Below are 20,976 nucleotides of genomic sequence, written 5' to 3'. Positions count from 1 at the left end.
TCCCTGCTGTTTTGTCGTACCGTGTGTGCTGATTGCGTGTCCGTGTGGTGTACGGAGTACCGAGTGTACAAGGCAAAATGTAGAGTTGCGGCATGGCTGCTGCGTCGTCAGATTTTGGTTTAATGTTCCCAAGAAGGTTAAAATACACAAAAAAGGCAAAAGGTCAAAGTGTTTGATCATAGTCCCCTAGAACATCAGGCAAGGACAAACCGCAGCGGGCGTCATAACCAAGCATCCTATTCTACAGGTATACGAAAAGAACGTGAACAATCTGAGACCCCTAGAGATCTTTTGTTACCATTGTCCAATGAAATGGCCGCTGCGACCTTGGTGTATGGGCAAATATGGGCAAAATATAACCTATCACTTATACAGCTTTAGCTCGCCCCCTACTGAAAATATGATATGGGATATGGAATCATCAAGGGACAGACAGGCAATACACACATCGCATCTCGGGGATCTAGCCTCATTCTCCGCTAGTCCGTCTTTGCCAGTCCGCATTATTCAATCTTGCCACATGCATTCTACCGGTACCGACAGCGGAGTGAGAGACGTAAAGTGAACGACCTCTTTTGGAAACCAGGCGAGAAAAAGAAGCCCACTTTGTTTGCTTTGAGCCAGAGGCACTCTACTTGGTACTAGGCAGTATAGCATTGCTACCTTGTCTAGGTAGGTAGATGATACGGGCCATGTGCTTTGTGCAAGTCAGTTCCCGGAAACGGAACCCCGGTCAACTGTTGAATCTCTATCGCCCATCAACGAGACCCGATTCCGTATGCCAAGGTAAGAGAAAAAAAATAATCTGTATCCGGGTATGTATGAGTAATTCATCATCTATCCGATCAGAATAATCCAAAACCGGAAAATGGCAGCAACTTCACGGAAAAGAGGAAATAACATAGCACATCAAGCAAAATAAAATAAAAATTAGTTAATAATCACTCTAAAAACATAGCCACGCGTTTATGCCGCGGCAGTTTCGAGCTTTACCCAGAAAAAAACAACCTGCAGGTCGAAAAAGACAAGACAGAAAAAAAGCGGCTGCTCAGCGGGCGATAGACATCCGGACCCCCCTTAATAACGCCAAACCAGGCATTACAAAGCACCTTGGCTAAGCACAAACCTGAGATTCTTTTTTTATTTTCCAATTATTAACAAGTTGAAGACGGGAAAAGGGTCACAACAGGCGCTGTTTTGGGTAAATCCATTCGATGTAGCTTAATCTCGTGCCATGGTGGGCGTGTGTGTTGTGTGGTGTATATGTCTCTTTGTGTGTGAGATGTTGCAAAGAGACAAAGAGAACCGAGTTGTCTTAAACTCCGTATTACCCATTTGTCTCTTTACCTCCGCGATTTCTTTATCCGGGCCGCGTGTTTTTTACCCTTCTTGGGAATTCTCTTCTCCGGGACGGACGAGTCATTCACTTTGGTCTTACTTTTTTGCCTCTTATGACTTGTGAGGATGACATGTCATGGATATGGAGCCCAAGAAAGCAAGAGTTAATGTCAGAAAATTTGATTTCGAGGAAACCCCTCCCGTAGATAGACAGAACTTGTGAGACACAGAGTTTCATTAACTCCCCGCAAGATGGGGCCTTAAACTCAGAAAGCACAAACCAGGGGTTTATCGGCGGCTCTCGGCCGCCCGAGAATGGGGCACATGGGAGGGGCCATGAAAAGATTGTTAGAAAAGGAAGTAAAGAAGCATTAGAAAGGAAACACATAGTTCGTGTTCGTGTTGTCTTTCATTTCCGAGACTTGGGGGGTGTGTGTTGGAGAAGAGGCGTTGGCTGGGATGACGATGACAGTCTTGGGGATGATGGGCTGGGCTTGGCAACTCTTCGGTCGTCCTCGGACGTTCTTTTGTTGATGATACTTTGTTATTTCGTGGCTTGTACTTGTAAGCCTGCATGTGAAAGGAACATGTGAGCGATTTCCCCCTTGTTGAAGGTGGCGACTTGCATGAAGCCATTTGTTCAACCCGGGGGTTCTATACGAGTTGCCGTTTAGTGAAGGTTGGTACGAAGCTTGATGGTTAGGGTTGCGTAAGAGTTGGAGAGAAAGGAAGTTGTGGTGGTATTGGGTGGCTGTTGAGTCTGTTTCGAGTTACGAAGTAGGTTGCGAGTCCCAGTTGCGACAACCTGAGTTGCGTTGTCCCCCCTTTCTCAGGACTCAAGCAGCATGAAGTGGCCCGTAGCTTGTTTATTGACAGTTTGAAAATAGAGTCGAGTATAGAGGAGAAGGAGAACATTAGACAACCAATCGCTCTCCTTCAGTCTATCGGTTCTGTTGAGAGAAAAGACAACTAATTGTGGGCACCCTCCGACAACTCCGTTGAAGTAGTTTGTCAGTTTCTTTGAAAGAGTCAGTTGACAAATCACCTTGCAGGACAGAAACCTCTTTCGACAACTCACAACGCATAATACAACTATAATCGCTATAACTAGTTCCAATTAGAGGTGATAGTATTCAATAGGGCGTACGAATACTATACAAGCACCACTTTCCTTTACAACTCGCTTGTTGCAAAATCAACAACCAGATTCAACGGAAATCATGCCAATACTCCTACCCTTGCAACAATGCAGCAAAAACTAACAGTCGAACGAGTTCTACTCCAGTCTTTGAAACCTATCGAAACCTTTCGTCCGTTCGACAGTCGCCGGAAAACAAACGCTCTTCGAATTCAGAATCAAATCTCAGTCTCCCGACGATCGATCTTTCTCGACTCCCCCAAAAGCATTCGGTGCCAGAGACGAAAGAAAACCTCTCGTCAACGACAACTCGCTAATCGATGGCCAAAAGACAAAGGACAACCCCCCGTCAACGTTACCTCGCTAATCAAACAATTCCACCTACAATGACAACCTCACTAATCCACAACCAAATACGAAATCGCAATCCCCCGTCAACAACGAAACAACTCGCTAAACCACAACTAGAAGATAAATTACAATCCTCCGTCAAGGTTACTTCGCTAATCAAGAACCAATCTTCCCATGTCAAAGCACAGAATGACCCGCTCTCGTCCGAGATACACCGCCAGAAGATAGCCCGCTCGTTCACAACAACTACCCGTGGCCAAGGAAAAGGAAAAACGAAAAGAAGACACTTCGCGATCAAAACATCCGTCATCTGGACACACCCTCTGCCCTCCTTACTCCCCTATCCCAAATTGAATGCCGTCCATCATTCAACCTAATCAATAATATGCCCAACTCGATTCCACATTTACCAATACCATGCTCGACTCCCTACTGGATTCCGCGTCCAACTCGATGACATGTTAATCTAGTCTCTGTCCAACTCAGGTTCATATTGATCAGTGTTATGTCGAACTAGTTTCTTCCATCAACGAATGTATTGTCTAATTCTCTAACCAGTGTCATATCCAACTCTCTAACAGGCTTAACACTCTAACAAAGGCCATGTCCAACACCCTAACCAAGGCTTTGTCCAACTCCCTAATAGATGCCATGTCCAACTCAATTTCACGTCAGCCTATTCTCTGCCCAACTCAGGTCCAAGATTTTGTCACTGGTTATTGGTTTGTATTTGTATGCTGGAGCGAGATGTGTAGAACCGGTGAATTAATGCTATTGATTCAATCCAAGATAGCCGTTAGTGAATATCCTTTGATTCGTAATTCACTCTAGGCACACAACAGTGAGATAATTTATATACGTGTATTAATGCTCCTAAGTCAAATTCATAAGTCCGTACCCGATATCCCATACATTTCCCCAATTTTCACACTCATCGCCAGAGAGAAAACATAGGTTCCCATCATTATATGCTCCCCCCTCTATCGTATCCTTTTTTGTTTTCTTCTCATATATCCCAACATTGAAACACATGGAACATTTCGTACTTTCCCCCAGTATTCTACTTTCTCCTAGAAGACCTTGTGCGGCCGAGAATCTCTGGTGGTGCTGCTTCCACGGCACCGGTCATCCTGCTCATTAGCATGGCTTTCGTCTCCATGGCCTCGGGATCACGATATTCAAGCTGCGTCGCCGGGGGAGACTGTCTCTGCCTCTCCTCATCGACATCTTCATCCTGCAGCGCGCGAGGCGGAAGAGCAGCGCTGTCGATGCTGGCGGCGCTGCTAGCATTAGAAGCGTTGCTAATAGCACGACCGAGGATTTTGTGGCGACGACGACCGAGGGCACGAGGGCCGGATTGCTGGTGAGGAGCGGAATTGGAGTTGGCGAGGGAGGTGGATGTGAGAGGGGGAATGAGGTCGGAGAGGGCTGATGTGAGGCCTTGGCGAAGCTCTGCGGCGGCTGCTAGCTGGCGTTGTTTTTCAACTTGGTCGGCGGATGGCTCTTGTTCTGTTGGGGCTTCGGAGGGTGCTTGTTTTGTTGCTTCAGGGGCTGGTTCAGGGGATTGCTTAGGTTGTGGTGCGGATAGCTCTCTGGGCTCAGAGGCTGAAGTAGGACGAGGAGGTGCTGGGAGTGATTGTTCTTGGGGTTGGGGCAGCTTGGCTGGAGCGGATATGATGCGAGCAAGAGGGGTTTTGGCTGCCGGCAGCTTTGGCGACACGTTGAGCGCGGCCGACGACAGCTCAGTCAGAGGAGGCGTGTCGGCTGTCCACACAGTGTTGGCCGGATGGGTTCGTGCCGTCAGAAAGTCTGCCGACGTGATAGACTCGAGCGTCTGTTTGGCGCGGCTTTTCCCAGGCAAGTCTTTGTCAAAGGCTGTGGTGTCGACGCTTTGCTTGGGAGGCTTTGCCGCGGGTTTCGCCTCAGGGGCCTTTCGAAGCGGCTTTTCCGGCGCAGCGTCGTCTTCGTCGTTGACAAAGGGGTCTCGCTTGACGCGCCGTTTCTTAATCTCGGGATATACAAAGTCTTCAATGGGAACTAGACTGCCGCTGGATATGCATTCCCACAGCCAGTCTGCGGAAACAACAGGCACGCCCCAGTCGAGCGCGCACTTTAGCTTTTCTCTCCGCATTGACATGAGAGATTTGCAGACGAGTACGTTTGTTGACCGCCGAAATGATTCTTCGTATTTACCGCCTAGCTGGGCTACGCTCCTCGCAACTTGGTTGAGCTCTATTCCGGTAAACGCGGCGCTACACACGGTTATGCTTGCAAACGCGGGGATGGGGAACAGGGGGAACGGTCGCCCGAGGACCTGCTCATTGGGATTGAAGAATCGCTTGTTATGCAGGCAGTTTTCGATGTAGAATTCGGTAATGATGTGAATGTGCTCGTTTGGCACTTTGGGGTGTGTGTCGGGTTGGGAGGTTTGGGGGACGATGAGGAATCGGTAGTGTTCGGGGTCTGTTGGCTGGGACAGCATAGCTGGGGATTGCAACGACGAGACGATGGTGCCGCCGAGAGTCGCGATTGTCTGCTCCAGGATGGCTGCTCTCTGCTGTGGGAATCCATGGACGACAAAAACGCAGTTGGCAAAGACGCCCTGGTCCTCCTGGAGAGAGTAGCCGGGCTGCGTGGGAACTTCAGAGATTGGTATGGGGGCGTCAACTGAAGCAGCGGCTGGATCAGGACCGGTGGTCGGCGCTCCGGGAGGATTCTCGTGGGCAAACGAATACTCTCTTGACGCAGATCTGCCAAGTATGTCGCCCCAGAGGTCGTTTCTCTGCGAGCTCAGCTTCATGCTGGCAGTCTTGCGCAATTTCCTCATGCCTTCATCTGGCCCTCCGTTTAGCACCGCTGACCTTGCTCTCTTCCCTAAAGCTGACCTCTTCGGATCCTTCTTGACCCATGCGCCAACGCCTTGCTCTTCCGGAGGTAATAGCGGATCAAACTTTGTTTCTTCCAAGATCATGCCGCGTGCGACAGTCTGTTCGAGCCAATCCAGAGTAACCGTGTGTACCCCCCACGACTTTGCCGCTGTAAACTTTTTGCCCTCTGGCTTGCTGACAATCAGATGCGAGCATCGCCTGGTCAAATCTCCAGTATAGCGACCGCCGTTTTGCATAATCATCTCTGCAATCTGGTCCCTCGTGTCGCCGAACCCCGTCAAGCAGATGAGCAGCGATCCCCTCGCAGCTGGCGAGGTTTCCTCCTGCGACGAGGGCTCGATACCGCTCGTCTCCAGCGCCTTTAGCTGATAGCTGTTTTCCAGTGCGACAAAGTCGAATTCCTCGTCATTCTTCCACAGCTCGTTGACGGCGTTGATCCAGGCGGCGTCCATGGCCTTGATGTCGACTCTTTCGCGGGCGACATGGCGGTACTTGGGCGTGTCGTAGTCGCCGACAACGAGATGCGTCACGTCGGGGGTGAGATCGTACTTGTGCAGGCCGCCGAGCTCGGCTACCTTTTGGGCAATGTCTGTCTGTTGGCGGCGAGGTTAGCAGAAGGGATGGCGATGGTGATGGCGCTGCTGGGATAAAGACAAACGAACCCGTTGGTCAGGCGGGATGCTGGTGCAGCAGACAATGACGCCTTTGAAAGGCACAGAGGGGTCGAAGCCGTAGCCCTCGTCCTCTGAAGAATGCGATGCCATGGCTCATGACATGCTGGTTTGGCCTGGATCATGCACACAAAGATGCATGAAGCAGCCACTATATGTCTGTGTGAATGTTCGATAGTGGATATGGAGCACTGCGATAATAGAGGCTAGACGCGTCTTAGTGCTTGTACACAACTAAAGCGCGTTGATTGAAGGGCCTAGAGGGTGTTGATACTGTGTTTCGGGTGTGGGTTTGCGGTTATAGTGGGTGAATTAGTGGTAGTCGTACAGTGCGGCATCAATGTTGTTGCACTCATTCATTGTTTGTGACGATGGCTCTTTGTACTCCATTAAACGCTCTGATGATTGATGATATTGATAGTCAACTTGGTAGAGTGAATCAACGCTGTGCTCTGCATGAGGAAATGTATTAAGTATCACGAGGCTAAAAGTAGCAGCGTTATGCTTTGCTCTGGGCATTTGTATCTGCAACATTTTGGATACAGTCCCACTCATGCTCGAGTACTGGATCGGCAGATCTTCACAAGCACCGTGATGTCTTGCATTTCGGCTTACAGTATGCTGGGTGAGACTGGCTGGGCATTGCATTCTCCCAAGCTGAAAGGCATGCAACTTAAGCGCATGTGAGCTCCTGTGACTTGTCCAACTGCCCGTAATTTATAGTTGAGCTCTATGTAGGTTCAAATAAATTAATCTGATTCAATGCAACCTGAAGCAGCATCCAGTCGTGACGCTTATCGAAGCTCAATGTCCAAAATGGCAGATTCAAGGTCCATGGTTCCATCAAGGCTCTCACCACCTACAGGTTGCGATTACACCAAGCCTCGCCCTCTGTATTGAGACAGTTTAGGTGCCCAACCTGCTGAGCCGCCGCCTGTAGCCAATTAGCCGCCCAAGCTCCTCCAAGGTTAGTACCTAAACCCCACCATCGCAGCCTTGCGTGAGTCGATCCAAGCCCGCTCTTCTACTCAGTGCTGCTCTGCTCTGCCCTTTGTCACAAGCAAGGCAGAAACCACCAAGCTGCGAGCATCCTCCCCTCCTCCCCCGCATCCTCTCGGCCTTCTGTCCTCTCTTCGCCGTCATCTCATAGCGGACAGACGCACTCGACTCGCTGCCTTGGTGTCCTCTGCAGCTGCTCTCGGCGTACACAACCGCTCTCCGCCACCCATTCACAGGCTGCGACTCGTCGACAACGGCCACCTGTACCGACGACGACGACGCACGATCGATCGACACACTCGCACTTGCCAGCAGCATCTCGTCTCCTGCTGGCAGAGGCTAAGCGTCAGACCAGCAACAAGCGACCAGCGACCAACGGCCTACACACGAAACCACGGCCTACGATCGTTCGGGGTACTCGGTGCTTTATTCGACAGCTACAGCTCCTTCAAGGTCCTCGTGTGACCCCGACAAATCTCCCACCTCGCCGACCTTCCTCTTCCCGCCACGATGCCTCCCCCTTCGTCGGCGCAACAAAAGGTGCTACTTGCACAGTTCGTCAACCTTACCGGGGCCACGGAACGTCAGGCGACTCGGGTATGTCAGATAACGTTGCTTTTCCCTCGTGCTTGTCGGTGACCTGGCCGAGCCCAACGGCCAACGGGGTCCCTCCCTCACCTCCATGCATCACAACGTCTCGCTTGGGCTCATCCCGGGTCAATGGGCCGGAATTAAATTGGGGCATGAGGCTGGCATGAGGCTGACCCTGCTCTGCCGGCCCTTTCGGCTTTTGGCGCCTGCTGGACGTGAGGCTGGGGCCCACGGCAAAGCAGTCCTGCATCCTAAAGTGGTGTTTCCTCAACCCGTCTGTTCGGTCGCTAATTTAGGTGGTGTGCAGTATCTCAAGTCGACTGGCTACAAGCTCAACGAGGCCGTGGATGCGTAAGTGAACCCCTGGCCTGTCTGTTTATTACTACCGCTACTACTATTCCCGAGCCTCAAATCTCCGCCTTCGTTTTCCCGAACATGTTTCCCTTCCCCCCTCCCCTCCTCTGGCTCTCCCCTTCCCAGTCCGTCGGATATTCCTCGAATCAGACTCCTCACGGCGCTTCTCGGACAATTTCGTGTGAGATGATGCATCGCCAGGCTTCCAATGTTGTTATCGGTGTGGATTGACTGTGGGGGTCCCACTAAGGCGAAGCCCGCCCGTCTTGTCGGACACTCACCAGAGTATGGCCGAGCGCCGCCGATGCTACTGAAACAGAGACGTCAGAAAGCGACAGCATGCCAAGATGCTACCTTGCAAGATCGTATTATCCTATTGTTGGCTTCTGGATGCCTCAATCATCCATATTCAAGCACGCCTTATTGCCATTTACCTGGCTCCCTGGCGTGCCCGGATCTCTTGAGAGCATCTTCTTGACGAACCCGCGAAGCCCACGCGCTCCTTGACTGTTGCGTTAATTTGCGCCCTTACTCTCGTGGAAACCTCCGGCCTACTGTTACCACTTCGGTATCGATCGACCCGGACTCTTCGCATTAGCCTTTTTAAACATCCCTAAATCTGATATCGCGCGTATCACCAATAAAAATTCCCGGCTGGTGTCTTACTCTAGACGACAACGACGACGACTTCAACGACACCGACTACGACCCAGCGCTTCGGGGACGTATGCATCCCGTGCATCGGGCCTCAGAATGATGCTGGGTTGGAAAGGCGTCAAACATCATCTGCCTTCCAAAGTCGCAAAGGCCGTCCCCCATTGGTTGTCGAAGAAGAAGCGAGAGAATCATGGCGCCGACACCTCCACCAAGGATCAATCCGGACGGTATTATTCACTCCTGACTGGGACAAATGGGGACGAGCATCAACATCTGCACATGAAAGGTCGATTCTACCGTGGCCAAGATGGACCATTGGCAACCTGCTGCTTAGTGGTGGCGTTGCATAATCTCATTTCTCTCTTTACCACTCATAGCCCAAGATGCACGGCCTGCTCGGTGCCAGCTGCTAACATGATGCATCTAGGTTTTACATGAACTCGGCCAGTGAGACCAAAGGTCCCTCTCCGTTGGATGCGAAACTGGACTCTCTATTCGACTCATTAAGGGGTAAGCTTTCATTGCTACCTGCGTGAGTTGCCTGTTGTATACTTACCACCCTTGGTTAGATGACGAGACCGATGACAAAGACCAGCTGGAGCTGGAGTCGACCATGGGCTATCTGAGCGAAAAGCTCAACGTCAGTCTAGAAAACGCCGAACTGTTTGTAGTCCTGGAACTGGTGCAGGCTCCTAGCGTTGGTGAAATCACCAGATCAGGTTACATTGACGGTTGGAAATCAAGCGGGTAGGTCTTGGGCGGAATTTTTTTTCATTGAATCATCGGCTCTTAAGCAGAGACGTACTTACTGTTGGTAGGGCTGGGGCATCGCATCAAGAGCACGCTGCTCATGTACGGAAACTCATATCTGACCTGTCTCGTGATACGGCATTGTTCAAAAAGGTTTACAAATACGCCTTTGTTGCTGGTCGTGAAAAGGACCAGAAATCCCTGGCTTTGGACAATGCTCTGATCTACTGGAGCATGCTCTTCTCGGCACCTGGCGTGGAATGGAAGGGCAAGCACGACTGGTTGGATCTGTGGAAGACATTCTTGGGCGAGAAGTGGACTCGATCTGTCAACAGGGACATGTGGAATATGATCTTGGAGTTCGCCCTGAAGAGCGTCAACGACGAATCCCTGTCGTTTTGGAGCGAGGATGGCGCATGGCCAAGCGTTATTGACGACTTTGTCGAGTGGTGCAGGCAGAAGGGAATCGGAAAGCCCGAAACTATGGAAGTCGATGGTCAGTGAATCTAGATGACCACATATACACAACAACGGCCTGGGATACTGCGTATCGGGCACACTATTGGCTTGGCGGGGATGGATCTTCATCTTTTTTTATTATGCAGACACCCGCGAGGGAAAGGGGGCTGGCTTAGATGACTTGCTAGGCGAGACTGAGAGGATACCTCGGCCGGCTAGCTTCCGATTTTGCAATGTCATAGACTTATAGCGACAATTATACGAAGCACGGATTGACCAAGATGAATTGATAGTGGTCTTTTTTTCATATAGCCACAAAGGACCGTCTAGGTTGATCTTTTGCCATGTGACATTTATCATCTCTCCGTAAGCACCCCAAGGGTTTTTGTACAGGATCATTCCGGGTGCTCAAATCTCCCTTTTCCCTAAATCGTATAATATCGCCAAGCATGATAGATTCCCTTGCCCCCTGGTCGATGCCACCTCTTTTTTAATATCGTCATAATCTTACACGAGGCAAAGTTGGAATTCCCCTCTCTAGCGTATGTACACTCCGCCCAAATTGTAACTTTGTCGTCCATGATTCATTTGATCCCATGCCGTAAAAAAAAGTGTTTTTAAAAAAGAATAAAATCGTCAATTCCCGCTTTACGCCTCACTGCCCTGAGTCCTCCACTTAGGCGGCCCAAACCTCGACACAGTCTCGAGCTTGCCGTCACCAAGCTTGACGTGCGCAGCGCGAATCATGCGCGGCTCGAGGCGTAAAGTTGAACGAACGTCGTGGTGCACTCGGGGGGAGGAGTCGTAGCGCATGACGAAGTAGTGGCCGTGGGTGTGCTTCATCTGGTGGATGGAGATTGGCTTGGGGAGGGAGAAGACGCCCCAGTTGGAGAGGCCGCGGATGACGCCGCCGTTTTTGAGAACGAGGGAGCCGACTGTTTGGGCGATTCTATATGGACAATTCTGTCAGGATATTGAAGAGGATGAAGAGAGGTTGAGGTTGAGGTTTGGGGTTTTGGTGATGAGGATGCATGGTGGGAACGTACTCTTTTACCTCGGTGAGGTTGCCCGGCCGGACCTGGAGAAAAAGTACAAAATTAGCAAAGATTCGAATTGATTGTTTCGGGGGCAGTGAAGGATTGCTCACAATGGCAATGAGTTCGTAGAGCATCTTTGCGACAGTCTACGGGGAATTCTGGAGGATGGGTTTGGGAGGGACATGCGACCTTTGCGGGATGGGTTGGTTGAAATTCTGAGCTGGCTGTCATGCCGAGGTTTTGCCGTGGTGAAGGTGTGACGGCTTCCAGAAGATAGTCCGGCGCTTTTGGAGCTTCGCTCTTAGTGGGTTAGTTATGTGATGAGTTGAGGGTTGGTGAGGATGAGGTGTAGAACGGTGCATTGATTCATCTCAATGAGGATTTCCTAATATTACATGACTATTGTTACAGCTACACAGAAAGTTATAAACATTGTTGTCGTTGTTTTACACAATCATCTCATTCATTCATCTATATCCTCTCCTTGGACAGAGCTTGCCAGATGCCCCACGGCAGCCTCCACCCGCTGCTCTTGACGGCAAACGGGTCAAAGTTGGCCTTTTCCAGGTTGAGCAGCCATTGAGCCGCGGGGACGGCCTCGAGAAGCACGCCAAAGCCTCTCCGCACATCGCGGACAGTGTCACTCTCATCAGTATACTGATACTGGTGCTCGCCCTCGCCCTGATGCTCAAAGTCGTGGCCGGGATCCTGCCCCGCTTTTAACCTCTTGAGCATCTCCCGCGCTGTGATGAGATGGTCATTGGCGCGCGTGGCCACCCTGAAGACGGCATCCTGTAGCCCGGGCGCGTTGGGGCCCTGCCGGAAGACGTGCTCCTCGACGACACCCTCCTCGGCCAAGATGTCGAGGGGCAGCAGCAGGGCCTGGTTGCGACTCGGGGTTTCGAGGCCGGAGGGAGTCTGGACGGGCTGCGCGGGGGCGGCGAGGACGGGCACTCCCCGAAGCACAGCGACGATGCCACACGCCTTGCCGATATGGCTGGCCAGGTGATCCACGTGCATTGACCGCAACGGCATGGATGCCAAAGTCGCATACAGCATCGTGGAGTACGTGTTCTCGGCATAGTCTTCCAGAGCGGCCAGGGTTGCGAAGGGCCGATTGTCCATGTGCCTCTCCCGCGTCCGGATAAGGCGCGAGACCCAGAATTTGATCGACTTTGTCGTCGACGAGCCGCCAGCCCGTTGCTCGAGCTGCTGCAGCGCCTGGTGGAGCAGGATGCAGATTGGCTCGCGCGGAGGCTGCCCGGAAAACGTCTTGTCGATAGATTCGTGCCAGAATTTCATGCGCATGACGCCAATGGTGGGATTGGACACCATCTCGGGCAGCCGGACGAGCTCGAGGTTGAGTGCGCGGAGGGCGGCGTATGTGTCCTGGACGGGAGGAGGCATGAAGCGGCGGATGAGGTGAGCATCGTAGTCGCTTGTCCTGTAGACGGAAAAGATTAGAACAAGAAGTTTTTTTTTTTTAAGAACAAGAACAATGACAGTCAGTAATCAAACATACTGAAGCTGCTTCAAGCAGTACCGCCGAGCCGATTCGACGTCGGCCTCGGTCACGTAGCTGCGACGGCTCCGCGGAGCATTGACGAGCCTTTTCAGGCCATTGCCTCGAGTGAGGATGCTGGGACGATGCATGCGGCGGAACGGGCCGGAACTCTTCACTCAGCTGCCACCATCGTGGTGATGGCTCGGCGAGAGTCGCATTGCATTGTGCGACAAAAAGAGCTGCAACTTTGAGAGCCCAGATATGGCCAGCTCGTGATTGGCTGGGCTATTACTCCGACGGACAAATGGGGCAGTGGTTTAAATGGGCGTGACGCGGTCATGTGACCTCTCTACACGGTCGCGACATGGCTGCAGTTCCGGCGCGTCTCCCAGCGGATTAGCGGCAGGTTTGATTGCACTGGACTGTAATGGTCACATTCACGAATGAGGCCCGCCACAGCATGGAGCTGGGATCCTCGCAAGAGCCGCCGATAAAGAGGCGCAGATTCTTCAAGGACCCGGACGAGCCCTCGTCGGATCCGGTGTTTAGCCCCAAGCACGAGTTCAGCTCGTCACTGGAGCCGAGGCGGTTCTTCAAGACGGAGGACGAGGATGACGAAAAAGAGGCAGATGATGGCGATTGGGAGCCGGAGAGCGAAGGAAGAAGCGTCAACGTCAAGGCTGAAGAGAAGAGCCGAGATGTTTTACCTGAGCTTCCTCGAAATGGATCAGCATCTGGCTCATCAACAGCCTTAGAGCAGCCACACCAAGCACCGACGAACGAGCCCATAGCCCAGCATGAATCTTCAGCAGTCACCTTTGACAAGGAGACGTTTGAGAGCTTTGTCGGATGCAAAGTTGCCGCCAACATCCTGCGTACTATCCAGCAACATTGCGGCAACAATCTCGAGCGAGCTGTCAATATGTACTTTGACGGCACCTACAAGAAGCTCCTAAAGTCGAAGCCCGCTGCCGCTGGCCCAAGCAGAACACAATCACCCGATGTGCAGAGCCAACCTTCCCCGCTTCCCATCCGACGAAACATGCCAACCTCACGATACATTGGTGCTTTTGGCGTCGAGGGATGGGCTACCCGCAGTGGCACAAATCTCCTGAAACACGGTGAAAAGGTCAAAATTGAACGACAAAAGATACAGCCCCCTCCACCTCCAAAGACGAAACCCCGACTTGGAGCTCCACCCACTCCTGTCAAGATGAACACGGCTGCCTCGAGGCGAATCGACGTCATCGTGCGATTTACGAACCAGAGCGGCCAGGAAATTGGGCGTCTGGCCAAAGATACCGCCAACTGGGTGTCGACGCTGATGGACCAAAAGATTTGCAAGTTTGAAGGAACTTGTGTATATTGCCCCGAGCGGACGCGAACAAATGACACCATTTTCATCCAACTGAGATGTTCCTTGCTCGACTCTGCGTTTTTCGACCGCAGCTTCAAGCCCGCTAATGACTCCTCGGCTACATGGTTCGAACAACAGATTGAAACGGCACAAGAAAAAGAACTCCGACTCAGGCAGGTTGCCCTGGTCAGACTATTTCAGGAGATCAATCTCCAGCCGGTCGTCGCCAATGCTGCAGCAAAAGATGGGAGAAAGGGACTTCTCCAAGCCGCCGAGATGGACGAGCAGAAGCAAAAGGACTCGAAAAAGACGGCTGCAAATGGCAACAAGGAATCTGGGAACTCATCGCCGTCCGAGGAAGCCGAAGAAGGAGAAGAGCTCGAACAAGACCAACTCGACGCCCTGTATAAAAAGGCCCAAACATTTGACTTTAGCATGCCCGAGGTCGACCCAGCGAGCACCTTTGCCATGACACTACGCCCGTACCAAAGGCAATCTCTGCACTGGATGATAGCCAAAGAGAAAGATGAACAGAGCCATAGGGAGCCCTCGATGCATCCGCTATGGGAGGAATATCTATGGCCTCTCAAAGATGTTGACGACAAGGATCTCCCTACGGTAGAAGGGCAGTCCCAGTTCTATGTCAACCCATACTCTGGTGATCTGACGTTGGACTTTCCGGTTCAGGAGCAACACTGTCTTGGCGGTATTCTTGCTGATGAAATGGGTCTGGGAAAGACGATTCAGATGCTCAGCCTGATTCACTCGCACCGATCCGAGGTTTCACGACAAGCCAGATCATCACCCAAGCACGGATTGAACCAGCTCCAGCGATTGGGCAAGAATTCATCAAACGTGTTGGAGGCACCCTGCACTACCTTGGTGGTTGCCCCGATGTCTCTGTTATCGCAGTGGCAGAGTGAGGCCGAAAAGGCTTCCCTGCCGGGCACCATGAAGATTCAGCTCTATTACGGTGCAGAAAAGGCACTGAATCTGCAGTCGCTCTGCAGCGGCTCCAACGCTCCAGACCTTGTCATCACCAGCTACGGAGTTGTTTTGTCGGAATTCACCAGCATCGCCGCAAAGAACGGCGACAGGTCCTTCCACACGGGCATTTTCTCTCTCAAATTCTTCCGCGTAATTCTCGACGAGGCACATTACATCAAAAATAGGGCGTCCAAGACTGCTCGGGCATGTTACGAGATTGCAGCCGATCACCGATGGGCACTGACGGGCACCCCGATTGTCAACAGGCTGGAAGACCTCTTTAGCTTGGTGCGCTTCCTGGGTGTTGAGCCCTGGAACAACTTTTCGTTCTGGAAGACATTCATCACGGTACCCTTTGAGTCAGGGGATTTTGTGCGCGCATTGGACGTGGTTCAGACGGTTTTGGAGCCATTGGTCACCAGAAGAACCAAGGACATGAAAACGCCAGACGGCCAGCCCCTGGTACAGCTTCCACCAAAACAGATTGACATAGTCGAGGTGGAACTATCCAAGACGGAACGAGATATCTACGACCACATCTTCAATAAGGTGAAGAATACGTTTGCGCAAAACGTCGAGGCAGGTACGGTGCTCAAGGCGTTCACGACAATTTTTGCTCAGATTATGCGTCTGCGACAATCGTGCTGTCATCCCGTACTTGTCCGCAATAAAGACATTGTTGCCGACGAGGAAGAGGCTGGCGCCGCAGCTGATGCAGCTACTGGCTTGGGTGACGATATGGATCTAGAGTCACTGATCACGCAATTTACTGCCATCACAGACGAAGTCACCAACGACAGACAGACATACGGAGCGCACGCGCTGGACGAGATCCGTAACGAATCCGAAAAGGAATGTCCACTATGCTTCGATGAGCCGATGAATGAGCAGATTGTCACTGGATGTTGGCACTCTGCGTGCAAAAAGTGCCTGATGGACTTTATCAAGCACGAGACTGATCACGGCAGAGTGCCAAAGTGCTTCAACTGCCGCACGCCGATTAACCAGCGTGATTTGTTCGAGGTGGTGCGTCATGATGAGGCTGACGAACCGTTTGCTTCAGCAAAGCCTCGCTTTAGTCTTCAGCGACTTGGCGTCAACTCCTCTTCCGCCAAGGTTGCCGCATTGATATCCGAACTTCGAACACTACGTCGAGATCGTCCATATATGAAGTCTATCATCTTTTCGCAGTTTACGTCTTTTCTCACACTCATCGAAGCTGCTCTCACACGTGCCAACGTCAAGTTCCTTCGTCTAGATGGAAGTATGACACAGCGGGCTCGAGCAGCCGTCCTGCAACAATTCACAGAGAGCAAAGGCTTCACGGTAATGTTGATGAGTCTGCGCGCGGGCGGTGTCGGCTTGAATCTCACGAGCGCGGGGCGCGTCTTTATGATGGATCCCTGGTGGAGTTATGCCGTGGAGTTGCAGGCAATTGATCGGGTGCACAGACTAGGGCAGCAAGATGAGGTGGTGGTCAAGAGATTCATTGTGAGGGGCAGTGTGGAGGAGAGGATGTTGAAGATCCAGGACAGAAAGAAGTTTATGTAAGTGGATGATCTTTTCTTCTTTAAAGTTTGACAAGGCTAACTGCTCTCTCAGCGCGACGTCATTGGGCATGATGAACGACGAAGAGAAGAAGCTCCAGCGGATTGAAGACATCAAGGAGCTCCTCAGCTAGACGACAGAAGTGGGTTCACACGACACGGTTAATGAAGATGGCATGGTGTTAGAATACGGCGGCTCTGAGCATGTGACGGTCTCATTATCTGGCGCATGGGTTGCTTGAAGATGTGTATTTTGTTTGCATGAACTGGCATGGCATGGCATTGCATATGATGATTGTGATGGCTGCAATGGAAACATGGTGTATATATGATTGGCTGCATTTGGCATTCGAGTAATTTTACTCGTACGAAAAAGGATAGACGACATGTCGAAACGAGAAAGAGAGCGATGGCCCAGCTTGGGGGAATACGAGCCGGGTAAACAGAGCTTTAGCCCAAATCGCAAAAGGGCCAACCAAGCGTAGTATTGAATGTGTCAAGATGTGAATCTTTGAATGGTACTCCGTAAATGCATCATGAACGGCGGATGGGCTCGGATGATCATTGCGGAAAGCGGGCGCCATCCCCACAGAAGTCCCCGGTGAGGGTTCTGATCAAATATAACTTTATTTGCTGGGCTGTTTCAGGATGGACGATGGGGACGAGTGGCGAGAGAATTGCGCGAATATGGACATCTCGAACATTTTTTTGGTCTGTCAATTGCTTCTCTCTGTGCTTCTTCCAGTTAGATACTCGCAGGAATTGTGTGTGTGGCGTATACACACTTTCGTCAGCAACGAACCACATGTAAGACAAATTTGGTGTTGTGCAGAACGTTGCAGAACTGTGAAGCTATTCAGGGGTAACCCGGTCACTGACGGCGGGGCCGCACCAACGCCAGCAGAACCAGGGGTGTGCTTGTACGAAGCATGCAAATTAGCAGCCGAAATTACCGGCCAGGGACTGCTCAGCCCATTGGACCACCGTTCCCATACGAGCTTGGCGATCTGATGTGGAAAACGGGGGGCGGATGGGACTGTTGTTCATCAAAGGAATACGAGGCGAAGGCCGTGTTGTCCGGGCTTTTGATCTGACTATGGAGTTACTTACTCCTTTACGAGGCAGTGAGAGCGGTGGCCATTAGGGATTACATACGAGTAATACTGCTAGTGCTAGGGACTGTTTGGGTTATGCTATGCTGGTTGATGGGTGAATAAATACGCTGATCACCCCCGGATTTCGTCGCGAAAGGAGGAAAAGAGGTTTTTCTTGTTCTTCTCCATCTCCAGTCGCTCTTTAAGCAAAATTCATTTTTGAAAGACCAACTACAGTCCTTACCGCAAGGTCAACCCGCAAATAATCTTAATACCTAGTCCAACGACGAAAAACTCCGCAAAAATGAAGTTCTCCTTTGCCATTGTCGCCCTTGCTGGCCTTGTCGCTGCCTCTCCGGCCCCCATTGTTGATGGAAAGCGAGTTTGCGGCATGACCAAGGGCAACTTTCTCAGCTGCCCCTTTGGTACGACTTGTGTTCTTACGGATGCTGCTACTAAGGCTGCTACGGGATTCTGCCAGTCTCTCTAAGAGGTGAGTTTGTGCTGTTGTTGCTGTTTGAGGTGAGGAGGGCTTGTGCTGATGGGATGTTGTGTGATTTAGATTTGATGGGTTGGATGGGAGCATCGAGAGGAAGGTCGGTGTAATGGATTGATGGAGATGAGATTATTGAATTCAGCGATTATAAATACTACGACGAAACAAATATAATATGACTTTGCCTTTTGTGCAAAAGTCCATTTTGGAGAAAACAAACCTGCAAGAATTCACTCTTCCATTGCCGTGACGTCGTTCCCAATACCGATATCGAACGTGAAATAAAGTAACAAACTCAAATCGCGATGCTTAAAATCCAACTGCCCGATCGATCGACGCGTTCTCTTGAAACGCCCATAGAGTTCTGACGCTGCGAAGATGGACTTGGCTCGTTTAGGAATGTCATCGAGACGGAAATCTGGTGGGCATATCCGTTTCGTTGTTACCACCCCGATCTAAGAAGGTGCGGCGGATTCTTTTGGGAATGAGTTGAAAGTGGATTATTTTCCGGTAGTTGTAGATTTTGCTGATGGTGTTACATACATGCAGCTTATGCCCGTAGTATCGGACCCCGGATTATGGTGGCGTGGTTTGGGTTTGGTGGTTTTGGTGATGTTTTGTGTTATTTCCTATTTGGGTAATAAGCAGGTTTTGTGAGAATGTCACTGCGATGAAGGGAAAAGTATTTATTTGCGCACAATTCTGCTGTGCGATAATTAATTCAGCTTCATCTTTAACTTCTTCGAGCTGCAATAGAGACTTCATTTCAATTTATTTAATCTATCTCTAGAAATGGACCGCTACGCTGCCGCTCATGCCTCTCGCAACGGCCCTGGAGACGCTCGTCCGACTGCCCTCCAGATTGTCGCAGACGAATTTCAATATGGCAATGCTGGTAAAGACAGCTTATCAGAATTGACTATTGTGATTACCGGTGCAACTTCTGGTATTGGCTACGAGGCTGCTCGAGCTCTCTATTCCACCGGCGCGAAGCTCTTCATCACGGCGCGCGATGCTGACAAGGCAAAGAGCGTCATTGAGAATATCGTGTCAAGCGTTCCCCCAATCGAGGGAAGAAAGTATCAAAGTATTGAAGTTATCTCTATGGATATGGTCTCTCTTGCGTCTGTGAGAAAAGCCGCAGAGGATATTCTTAGCAAGGCAGAGCACATTAATGTCTTGATCAACAACGCAGGTGCGTATAAACTGTCTCAAGCTCCTGTTAAGTTGTCAGAGTCTTTATTCCTAACAATATTGTCTCCAAATAGGCGTTGCTTTTGAGCCTTTCGAAACCACAGAAGAAGGGTTACTACGAACCTGGGCCGTAAACTACGTCTCACCATTCCTTCTCACATATCTCTTACTCCCACGCCTCGAAGCAAGCAGCACCAAAGCCCGTCGTTCCCGCATCGTCAACTTGAGCACCACCGGACACAGACTATTCCCAGTCCATCTCGATGACCCAAACTTCAAAAAGACACCATACGAGCCCATGTCCGCATACGCAACGTCCAAACTCACCGTCATCTACAACGCCAACTTCATCGACCGACACTTTTCCACTCGCGGAGTCAGGGCCGTCTCGCTTCACCCGGGGACTGTTCATACTCCCTTGTATGCAGGATACGCAGCTCAGCAGACGGATAAGGCTGATGTGCCGCCTGGGTATATGGAGGAGCTCAAATCTGTGGAGCAAGGCGCGGCTACGACTGTCTTTGCGGCTATTGCCTCGTGTTTGGAGGATAAGGGTGGCGTGTACTTGGAGAATTGTTCGTATGGAAAGGAGGCGACGGCTGATTTTGGTATGATGGATGGTGGATATGCGGCTTTTGCGTTTGATGAGTTGGTGGAGGAGAATCTTTGGAAGGAGACGTGTGAACTGTTGAACGTTCCCGATATACTGTAGCGGATTACTCAGGTAGTATAGAAAGCTCGGTTGAAGATGGGGTTATAGAATGCTTCAAATGGAGCGGTGCTTCTCCACGCTTTTTGCGCCATTCGTTCGTAGATACGATGAAGTCGCAGCATCCATCTATTAGATCATGCCATTTATGAGCAAATTCCTCTGTGACTTCCCAGTTGTGTGCGTCCCATGAGTTTTCGCCCCATATCATGAAGCCAGGTCTGCTGCAGCTTAACTGTAGGCGTCCGACTCCAGTAACATCCTCGCAGAGCTCGGTTTCAAAATCCCATTCTGGTGAAGTAGTTGCTAATCTTCGAATGAGGTTATCACGGAACTGTGGCGAAGGTATAAGATCTAGCCATGGGTGGTGTGTCTCTTCATATTGTAATGGCGTAGGATGAAGGTTGACTGGTAGAGATGATTGTGTTATTGGCAAGTCCAGGTTAGGCGTGTGGGGAGAGAAGTTGGATAGAGCGTCGTCCTGGCAAACGGTACTCCACGGATAGTTGAGGAGGCTGGCATTTGCAGCTAATCCGCGTATGATGTTATTGTGAACAAGAGTGAGAAGTCGATGGTCGGCGGATAGGAGGAGGTTCCGCGCAGAAACGAAATACGCACCACACGGAAGAGGTGGTGTTTGGCGCTCTTTGGTTACAGGAAAAGACTCTTTAGTTGGCTTTAGTAATAGGAACTTGCCACGCCGGACAGAGGCTGCTTTGGAGATGCGTTTGTCTTGCTTCGCTTTGGCTGCTTCCCGAAGGCCTGTGACATAGGGTAAGTCTCTACAATGCTGACCTACAAGCTAGGTTGGTGATGTAATGATGAAGGAGGGAGGCTTACGGTAATTGTGCTGAG

At 51.0% G+C, this 20,976-nt stretch overlaps 6 protein-coding genes across 6 annotated transcripts; 3 read left to right on the top strand and 3 right to left on the bottom strand.

Moving 5' to 3' along the window:
• Positions 1 to 3,887: 3,887 nt before the first annotated feature.
• T069G_11425 (twin BRCT domain-containing protein) lies at positions 3,888 to 6,479 on the bottom strand (the record flags this gene model as incomplete). Its single annotated transcript, XM_056178630.1, has 3 exons — positions 3,888 to 4,378; positions 4,445 to 6,308; positions 6,378 to 6,479. The coding sequence occupies 3 exons, from the start codon at positions 6,477 to 6,479 to the stop codon at positions 3,888 to 3,890; spliced, it is 2,457 nt and encodes an 818-aa protein (XP_056023504.1).
• Positions 6,480 to 7,895: 1,416 nt separating this feature from the next.
• Positions 7,896 to 10,241, top strand: T069G_11424 (cullin binding domain-containing protein; the record flags this gene model as incomplete). Its single annotated transcript, XM_056178629.1, has 5 exons — positions 7,896 to 7,982; positions 8,284 to 8,327; positions 9,415 to 9,497; positions 9,557 to 9,734; positions 9,806 to 10,241. 5 exons carry the CDS (start codon positions 7,896 to 7,898, stop codon positions 10,239 to 10,241), a joined length of 828 nt encoding a protein of 275 aa, XP_056023503.1.
• A 603-nt stretch (positions 10,242 to 10,844) lies between these two features.
• On the bottom strand, positions 10,845 to 11,367 carry T069G_11423 (ribosomal protein s6 domain-containing protein; the record flags this gene model as incomplete). Its single annotated transcript, XM_056178628.1, has 3 exons — positions 10,845 to 11,145; positions 11,243 to 11,274; positions 11,344 to 11,367. 3 exons carry the CDS (start codon positions 11,365 to 11,367, stop codon positions 10,845 to 10,847), a joined length of 357 nt encoding a protein of 118 aa, XP_056023502.1.
• A 337-nt stretch (positions 11,368 to 11,704) lies between these two features.
• Positions 11,705 to 12,886, bottom strand: T069G_11422 (squalene/phytoene synthase domain-containing protein; the record flags this gene model as incomplete). Its single annotated transcript, XM_056178627.1, has 2 exons — positions 11,705 to 12,677; positions 12,756 to 12,886. 2 exons carry the CDS (start codon positions 12,884 to 12,886, stop codon positions 11,705 to 11,707), a joined length of 1,104 nt encoding a protein of 367 aa, XP_056023501.1.
• Positions 12,887 to 13,197: 311 nt separating this feature from the next.
• On the top strand, positions 13,198 to 16,762 carry T069G_11421 (HIRAN domain-containing protein; the record flags this gene model as incomplete). Its single annotated transcript, XM_056178626.1, has 4 exons — positions 13,198 to 14,712; positions 14,782 to 15,369; positions 15,442 to 16,628; positions 16,684 to 16,762. The coding sequence occupies 4 exons, from the start codon at positions 13,198 to 13,200 to the stop codon at positions 16,760 to 16,762; spliced, it is 3,369 nt and encodes a 1,122-aa protein (XP_056023500.1).
• A 2,248-nt stretch (positions 16,763 to 19,010) lies between these two features.
• Positions 19,011 to 20,124, top strand: T069G_11420 (short chain dehydrogenase domain-containing protein; the record flags this gene model as incomplete). Its single annotated transcript, XM_056178625.1, has 2 exons — positions 19,011 to 19,413; positions 19,487 to 20,124. The coding sequence occupies 2 exons, from the start codon at positions 19,011 to 19,013 to the stop codon at positions 20,122 to 20,124; spliced, it is 1,041 nt and encodes a 346-aa protein (XP_056023499.1).
• Positions 20,125 to 20,976: the final 852 nt, after the last annotated feature.

The sequence above is a fragment of the Trichoderma breve genome (assembly GCF_028502605.1).
Source record: "Trichoderma breve strain T069 chromosome 7 map unlocalized scaffold00008, whole genome shotgun sequence".
Taxonomy (NCBI): domain Eukaryota; kingdom Fungi; phylum Ascomycota; class Sordariomycetes; order Hypocreales; family Hypocreaceae; genus Trichoderma; species Trichoderma breve.
Note: the sequence above shows the minus strand (reverse complement) of the source record. Positions and strands in the feature narration are given on the sequence as shown.